Source organism: Kwoniella shandongensis, chromosome 2 (assembly GCF_008629635.2).
Source record: "Kwoniella shandongensis chromosome 2, complete sequence".
NCBI lineage: Eukaryota > Fungi > Basidiomycota > Tremellomycetes > Tremellales > Cryptococcaceae > Kwoniella > Kwoniella shandongensis.
Window position 1 is genome coordinate 1,910,531 of NC_089288.1, and position 7,983 is coordinate 1,918,513.

Consider the following 7,983-nt stretch of genomic DNA (forward strand, 5'->3'; position numbering starts at 1 on the left):
GAGACATAACCGTTTGCCCGACCGGACTCATAAGATTGCACGCAAGATAGCACATAGTGCTTCGGGGTTCGGCACATCATGACCCTCGTGCATGCTTGGGCCGAACCGTACCGATGGGGTATACCTTGTCGCTGACCCAACCAATTCCCGCCATGCTGTCTTATCCCAGTTATGTAAAGCGCTGTACGTAAAGACGGAAGGTGATCCGTCCGAACTGGCGATAACCAAGACTTTCTTGTCGACGTACCGCTTTCTTGGCTTCGTCACTGATGGTACGGTAGAGCCTTTCGAATAACGGTGATCATCACGGTTGAACTGCTGGCACTTGCAGACGGATGGGCTATGTAGGGACTGACATCTACTCAAAGCATACTCATCAAAGTGCATTCTGCATACAAAGTCTAAGAGAACTCGCTAAACTCTACAGGTATGAAAGGCAGAAAGGCATTGTGTGATTCTAGGTGGTGTATCTGCAGCTTGGGTCAGTCTCGGCACAACACTCGCCTTATGAAACTACTCACCGGAAGTGAACGTTCGACCAATCGGACACATCGTCCTCGGCCAAGATTCTTCCTTGGTGTTCGCTCTCCTCCTTGGTCAATCCCATTGCAGCTACCAACTTGTCTCGTCTGTTGTTCTGCCAAACGTAGTAGAATCGCCAACAGAACAGGAGTACGAACTCGACTGCGTACATAGTTGCACAGACGGTCAAAGCTCGGTGGTACAACGGTGCATCAGAAGCTTGGAAGATTTGAGCACCAACAGCGTTACCACTGCAGTAAGCGGCGAAGAGTATGCTGCGGAAAACGGGTCAGTGAAGACCGATCACGAGCTGCGATCTCGACTTACGTTTGAGTGACCGTTCGCTTGGTGTGCCCAGCGACATTACTGGGAACAAAAGTCCACAGCATGAGACCGGTAATGTTGGCGGTGACCGACATGAGGAACATTCCCCATTTGACCCAGAGGTATTTGTGGTCCATTGGCAGGAGACCCATGACCAGAAGTCCGACAAAGCCGGGGACGAGGGAGAAGGTCATGAAGTAGACTAAGTGCTTGGTCAGCGGGGCACAAGGTCCACAAACAGCTTAACGTACATCTCAAACCCTTGCGCTTGAGGGTTACAAGACCGACAAAGATAAACCATATGGTGGACAACACGTCGTGGGGGAGGGTTCCCTCAAGCAGACTTTCGAGTGAAGTCTGGGACACTGATTAGTACTTCGACCGTGACGAAAGAATTACCACTCACAAAGCCAAACGAAGTGTAGACCAGGTTAATGTAGGTAGTGACACCACCGTTAGGAAGTGATCCAATGAACACCGCAAAAAAGAGGAAGTACGTTTGTGGGTCGATGAATACCTCTCTGACATGGGTCCAATTGATGTGACCCCTCTTCTCCCTGTCCGAACCGGTCTGGTTGACAAGCACTCGAGCGATGGCCATTCGCTTCTCTTCGGCGCTGAGCCAGATAGCCTCTCGTGGGGTACCGAGGATGAAAAACACAGGAATCGATACGAGGATAGTCAATCCACCAAGGTAGTAGGAGATGTATTTCCAAGCGGCGTTGATATCGCCTGACTTCTGGGCAGCATGACCGACACCGTATGAGATCAGACTGGAGATGGTACCGAAGCCGGCGTTGGCAGTACCCCAGATGATGGATCGGTGGGCGTGTTCGTTGGAACGGTACCATGAACCGGTGATAATGAGGAAAGCGGGCGAGATGGTGCATTCGGCGATACCTTGCAGCGCTCGAAGGACCGCCAGTTGGGTGAAGTTCTTGCAAAAGGCGATACAAAGGACGATTACTCCCCAGGAGAACATGAAACCAGCCAAGGTGCGTCCGACGTGGAAACGATGAAGCACATAGTTGCCAGGAAATTCACCGACGAGGTAGGTGAGGTAGAAGATGGTTGAGAGCCACTGCGAACCGAAGTAAGTGAATGTCAAACACTAAGACAATTGAGGACCTACAGAGTACTGTTGTCCGACCAGATGAGTGTCTTTTCGAAGACCGAATGTAGCCTGTGTGGAAGTAGCGGTTTTATCGGCTTGTTGCAGACCGTACGTCAACCACATGAGAGGCAAGAGCGTCCAATCAATCTTTCTCAACAGCTTGTTGTACTGCGCTTCGGTGTACTGTCCCTCCGCGGCATGAACAATGTCGATGACATCGGGGTCGACGTCCGCCTCGTTGACAATAGCAGCATCTTTCTCGTCGTCAACATGATGTTCAGCGGAAGCGTGTTTGTCCAGAACTGGAGCAGCTGACATTGTGGAGTTGTGGGAAATCAACCGTTGAAAAAGAAAAGGCGAAGAGGAGATGACTGGACCTCTTTAAGCATCTTTTGTATCCCGTACGGAGCCTGGGACTCAAAGAACAATGATAGAGGGCCCGAGTACCTTTCTCAGGGCGCTTAGACGAGGAGTCGGACTTTGCTTATCTTTTCGGAGCTCATTTCGCAAGCATTGGACCGACGGATGCGAGTGACCGGTCGGGATGCCGTTGGCGTCGGATATGAGCGAGATGCTCTGTCCACATATCGGCCAAAGCCACCTCTTTGTTGACCGAGATCGCTCGGATGTGCCAGGCATATGCGACATATGTCTCGCGTCTTACGTCTTATGATTGCTTTGTTATACGTTCAGTAACATACTACCAAGAATGGTGAGCGTCATGACCAGAGATGCAGCGCTGACAGACAGTCATTCAAAGGCTTAGACGTCGGGGAGACCTGTGAGTGGTGCATGGGTACTGGGCGAGGCTGTCCTGACACTGTGATCCCCGTAGACACTCCTGTCACTATCCAAGCAGGTCCACACGGCTCGTTGACAGGCGCTTCGATCGTCGCGCCGGATGGACATCTCAAATGCCATAGGTTCCTCCAGATTCCATACGCCCATCCACCCACCGGTGAGAACAGATGGAGACCGCCCAAAGCACTACCGGAGGATTACCGCTGGGACGATGTAAAGGCGGACGACTTTGGCAACATCACTGCTCAGCCCACCTATAGTATCAAGGGGTAAGCCCCATTTCTCGCCCATGGGGTCAGATAGCTGACCAAAACGCTTCACTCAGCCCTGATGGGAGTACGTTCCCGACCGTCGTCGCTGGGAGGGAGCTGAGTGAGGACGCCTTGACCGTCAATGTCTGGACACCCGTTGGCGAACCTCCAAGGGAGGGATGGCCGGTGTTTGTCTACTTACACGGAGGATGGCTACAGATTGGCAACCCTGCCATGACTGACAAAAACAACCCTGCGGATCTGTTGGACGAAGCGGGTGCGAAGGTGAGTTATCTTATTGCGAATCGTGCGCTGATGATAGGTTATCATTGTTGCGGTCGCATATCGATTGAGTCTGTTTGTGAGTAATTAGGTTTATGGCTTGGGAATGGTACTGACTGAGAGCAGGGCTTCCTGGCATCGAAAGAGATAGCTGCGGAGAATGTGGATGGGTGTGCGGGTAACTTTGGATTTATGGAGTGAGTGAGCGTCGTGGCTCGACTGAGTGTGCTGTACCCTTGAACAGACGTTCCTGTTTCCCTTCCTCCACATCGAGGGGCTCCCTAACGTCGCGCATTATCAATTAGCCAACGTCTCGGCCTCGAATGGGCTTTCCAAAACGTTCAGCACTTTGGCGGTAACCCGTCAAACATCACACTAGGTGGACCTTCAGCCGGTTCATACTCCACACAGTTCCAACTGGCTTACGAATTCAACTTCCCGGAGAAGGCTCAGCCGATCATCAAACGGGTCATCCAGTATTCCAATGCGGTCCCTGCTCAGCCCAAGTCAGTGGAAGAGAGTCAAGCGGCATTTGACGGTCTCCTGGAGACGCTCGGCATCTCCCTGGACCTGGACAGCGAGACGAAGATGAGCCAGCTGAGGGCAATTTCCACAGAGGACTTAATGAAAGTGATCATGCGACTGTGAGTATCAGCGCAGGTGGATTGTACGACTTGTGCTTACTGTTGGTGTTACAGGAAAATACACACTTTCCGAGCGGTGTCAGATGGAGTGTTTGTGCATAAGGATATGTTGGAAAGGGTACACAACGGTCACTATGCCAGTCATTTCAAGGAGAGAGACATGGCGATGATTATTGGCGAAGTCGAGGAAGAAGTGAGTGTGCTTGTTGTACGCGTTTCACCCCATGCTGAACAACTACCAGGAACTGCTCTACTCCGTCACCAATCCCCCCGCATCTCTGGGCGACCTTACAGTACAGCTTAACAACTACTACCCTGTTTCTCAAGTCTCCAAAATCGAGCAGCTGTATGGCGTCCCCTCAACTTGTGACCCGGACAGTGAGAGCGATATGGCTGCATTGAGGACGTTATACGGGAAAATGGTCGCGGATGGTCAGGTTTACGTCCCCAGCCGAGGTCTCGTGAACTCGTTGTTCGAACATGGAGTCGGGATGGACAAGATCCTGAGGTATAGGATTAGCTGGAAGCCGAAAGGAGCGGGACGTATTTCGATCTTCAAGTGAGTGGAAGAGAAGCGCAAGGTTGTGCTGACCTAGTGCAGCCCTCAAGTCACACACTCTGACGATACCTGGTCATGTAAGTGGATTCTTGATTGGCATACCCAAATCGTCGCTCATAACACACAGGGTGGTACTCGAAACGATACGGTTTCACCGAGAACGATTGTCAGATCGCACAAGAGTGGATCAAGCCGTGGTACTTGTTCCTCTCTGGCGATGTTCCCCAGGCCGCTCAAGTTTGGTGGGGCAAAGAGGGCACGCCAACAACGCCCCGTAAGCAACGAGCCCTCAAATCGACCACAGAGATTGGCGTGATCGAGGACGACAGATGGGATAGGTGCATGGGAATCGCAGAGACTGTTAAAGTTTAGAATAGATTGTAGATGATGCATCGCATATCGTTGTTGCGGCCAGCCAAACGTGACATTCATTGATGAGGTTATATCAGAAGTAGGCAAGACCTTACGCCCTTACTACAACGATGACGATGCGTTATACCCCCACATATCGCCTGCCTGACCTGTTGCAAACATATGATCCGACTCTGGCACGCCGTCAACGGAATCGACCAGAAACGCGAAGAGGTCGGAGTTGATATCTCCCAAAGGATTGGTTGTGACGTCGCTGGCATAGGTGGAAGGGACAGGTTGTTCGATACGCGGAGGAGCAGCGGTCATGGAGGCCGGGGGGAGATGGTCGAGAAGAGCGTAGATCTTAGTGGCGTAGTACTTGCCGGACACATGGGCACTATTCGTCAGCGCAAGAGTGACAATAACAACTCACAGTGTATCAGCCAGTGCTCGTACCTCTGTCACTATCGTAGCTTGATCGTAGATCACGGGAAAGATGCGTGTGATACTGCGCGTCAGCTGTGCTGGAAGAGGTAACGCACCGTATGAGCAGAACCGCCGCGTGTGTGATCTGTAGCTGGGTAAAGTTACTATCACCAAAGATCAGCGATCATACAAGGCAAGTGAATCGACTCGCTCACGATGTGTAGATGATGATCGGCGGTTGGTAGCAGTCGACGACGAATTTGGCCAACTGTCTTGCATGATCGACCGCGACATGTAGATATGCTGCTCGTTCGGTTGTGACGTCCGCAGCGACCTTGATGCCTGACTTGTTAGCGAAAACCCGCGTTTGACAAACCCACCTTGGAGCGGAAAGCAGTTGATGGCGACTTTAGACACCAAGTAGATGTACGTCAAGCTTCGCTCCAGTCGATGCGAACCCTCACTCTCCCTCGATGACTCTATAACGACGGTCAGAGTTTGACATGTCGACGACCCAATTGTCACTCACTGTATCGCTCGTGCACCGTTGTTTGGAGATAGCTCGCCCACTTGAGTCTGAACGTGTCCAGGGCGCCGTTCTGGTTTTGAACCTCCTGTATGAGATCCATAGGCAGGGGCAAGCCAGCGTGACGGTATCTCGATCCGACTGACTGAACCCGTGCTGCGATTGGATCAGCACAGTACAGTACACGTCAAGCATATGCACACGCACCCATCATGTCCGTCGCTTCCACTTGAATCACCGCTCTGAGATCGGACAGCGAGTGGTTGGGATCTGCCACCAGAAATCGGCACTGTCGAACAAAGTCGTTGTTGTTCAGAAGTCTCGGTCGCGTTGAGATTACGCTAGCGCTGTGGAATGGTCAGTGCAGCTCCCCTGATCGACGACCCTCACTTACAGAATGTCCATCACAAAGACCGAGCCGTAGATCCGTAGTACCTCTTTGAGTTCCTCGGTTTCCTCCTCATCCATGCATCTTCCCATTTTCAGCGAATCCAAATATCCCTCGTACATCCTTGTACACGTCCCTTCCACCCCTAGCTCGTGCGCAACACTGACAACGTGTCCAGGCGACCGAGCTTCAGACAACCATGTCCACATGATGATGAGCCCTTCTAAGTCGCCGGTACTTGGCCGCCGGCCAAATAAGGTCTCTCGAGCCATGCTGACGGCTTTTGATTTCGCGTACAGGTGGAGGGGTAGGAGCTCGTCCGCTTCTCGTGCCCCGACAGCTAGGACCGACCCTGAAGGGGGATCAGTATGGGACGCTTACAAGCCCGAAAATCGTCCACTTACAATAGAAGAGTGATGAATCGGACTTCATTTTCTCAAAGTCTAGAGGCTTTCGACTGTCGATGAAAGGGAACATACTGGCGCATCGCTTCCCAAATCTACCGACATTGTGAGCAGTGTACATCAAGTCATACCAACTATCACTCACATTTGGAACGCGACCTTCTCCATCTCCTCTCCGACGTCCACATCCTGCCGCTGTCTCTTAGTTCCACCATGTCCACGATAATCGCTATCCCCCTTGCGCTTGTTTAACCTGATGTTCTCGATATGCACCAAGTCCTCCTCTTCCACATCCTTCTCAGTCGGCGTGGGGCTCACCGATGGAGTACGTGTTGATGAGTCGCGTGGAGAGCGCAATGGTCCGTATGTGGGGGTAAACGACGTTGGTGATCTACTGGATCGACGTTTGACGTGATGCAGCTCCTGTCGAGTCTGTTCCACCAGTGCTCGGAGCGAATCGAGTTCGCGTTCCAGTTTCGACACTCGTTCTGGGATAGGGACCGTGGTGGGCACTTGCGGAGTACATTGTGACCTGGAAAGTTTGTGGAAGTTAGCTTACATGAACACTGCGACCGGAGGGCAGCTCACGACGTCTCCACGCATCTACGACAAGGGATGCCGCCGACACATCGTACCTAGTTTCATGTGTGTCAGAACGGGGATCGTCAACTGATCGAACAACGTACCTTATACCGCCTGCAAAGGGCGCATGCTTTCAACGCCTTGCTTGTCGGAGGCGGCGTATTCATTGTGGTCGAGCAGGAGGGTCGATACGGTAACGAAAGATCATCAAGACAAAGAGTAAATTGAATGATTGCGATTCGCCGACGGATCCACCGGTGCGTGATAAGAAGATGCATCGCTTTATTTATGACCCCGAGTTATAGGGATTTGTATCGCGTATTCCCTCACTGACGCATGTACAATTATTACTCCGCTACCGGGAATTATTACTCCATCAGTTTTCAGACTTTATCCCAAAGCACCCTGCTATCTGTCAATTAGTAGCACTACTTGTGGATCCACCCAATAATACGTACAGCTGCACTGTGAATGTGGAACCGCTTGCACAGAGCTTGGTACCTAGCATTGAGACCTAACTCTTTACTATCATAATTGGGCCCCCCCAATTATATTTCCCTGAATCATAATTGGGCCCTCTGCACTTTGCCGGCTCACAGCTCAACAACCAGCACACCTAGAGCTGATCTGAGACCACCTGCATGTACATCAGACCCAGCCCTGTCTCTGGACGCAAAAAGCATGCATTGTTATATGTAGAATCATGAGCTGTATGCAAGAAACCATTTTGTGGTCACCTGGAGAATTCAGGATCATTAAGGGATCTGATTTCCTGGCCAGCCCTGGAAAATAATTGGGCCTCTATGGTG

The 7,983-nt window shown here is 51.6% G+C and overlaps 3 protein-coding genes across 3 annotated transcripts; 1 reads left to right on the top strand and 2 right to left on the bottom strand.

Annotated features, from left to right (window-relative positions):
* Nucleotides 1-457: 457 nt before the first annotated feature.
* CI109_101360 (uncharacterized protein) lies at nucleotides 458-2,278 on the bottom strand (the record flags this gene model as incomplete). The annotated part of the gene is made up of 6 exons (XM_032006399.1): nucleotides 458-470; nucleotides 522-797; nucleotides 850-1,048; nucleotides 1,098-1,203; nucleotides 1,253-1,927; nucleotides 1,979-2,278. The coding sequence occupies 6 exons, from the start codon at nucleotides 2,276-2,278 to the stop codon at nucleotides 458-460; spliced, it is 1,569 nt and encodes a 522-aa protein (XP_031859234.1).
* A 109-nt stretch (nucleotides 2,279-2,387) lies between these two features.
* CI109_101361 (uncharacterized protein) lies at nucleotides 2,388-4,869 on the top strand (the record flags this gene model as incomplete). The annotated part of the gene is made up of 11 exons (XM_065966954.1): nucleotides 2,388-2,403; nucleotides 2,721-2,741; nucleotides 2,796-3,030; nucleotides 3,087-3,198; nucleotides 3,335-3,373; nucleotides 3,421-3,491; nucleotides 3,600-3,938; nucleotides 3,993-4,131; nucleotides 4,181-4,497; nucleotides 4,540-4,574; nucleotides 4,625-4,869. 11 exons carry the CDS (start codon nucleotides 2,388-2,390, stop codon nucleotides 4,867-4,869), a joined length of 1,569 nt encoding a protein of 522 aa, XP_065823026.1.
* A 102-nt stretch (nucleotides 4,870-4,971) lies between these two features.
* CI109_101362 (uncharacterized protein) lies at nucleotides 4,972-7,341 on the bottom strand (the record flags this gene model as incomplete). Its single annotated transcript, XM_065966955.1, has 11 exons — nucleotides 4,972-5,245; nucleotides 5,391-5,438; nucleotides 5,490-5,577; nucleotides 5,655-5,753; nucleotides 5,804-5,956; nucleotides 6,008-6,147; nucleotides 6,195-6,540; nucleotides 6,593-6,687; nucleotides 6,738-7,124; nucleotides 7,181-7,227; nucleotides 7,279-7,341. 11 exons carry the CDS (start codon nucleotides 7,339-7,341, stop codon nucleotides 4,972-4,974), a joined length of 1,740 nt encoding a protein of 579 aa, XP_065823027.1.
* Between the last annotated feature and the right edge of the window lie 642 nt (nucleotides 7,342-7,983).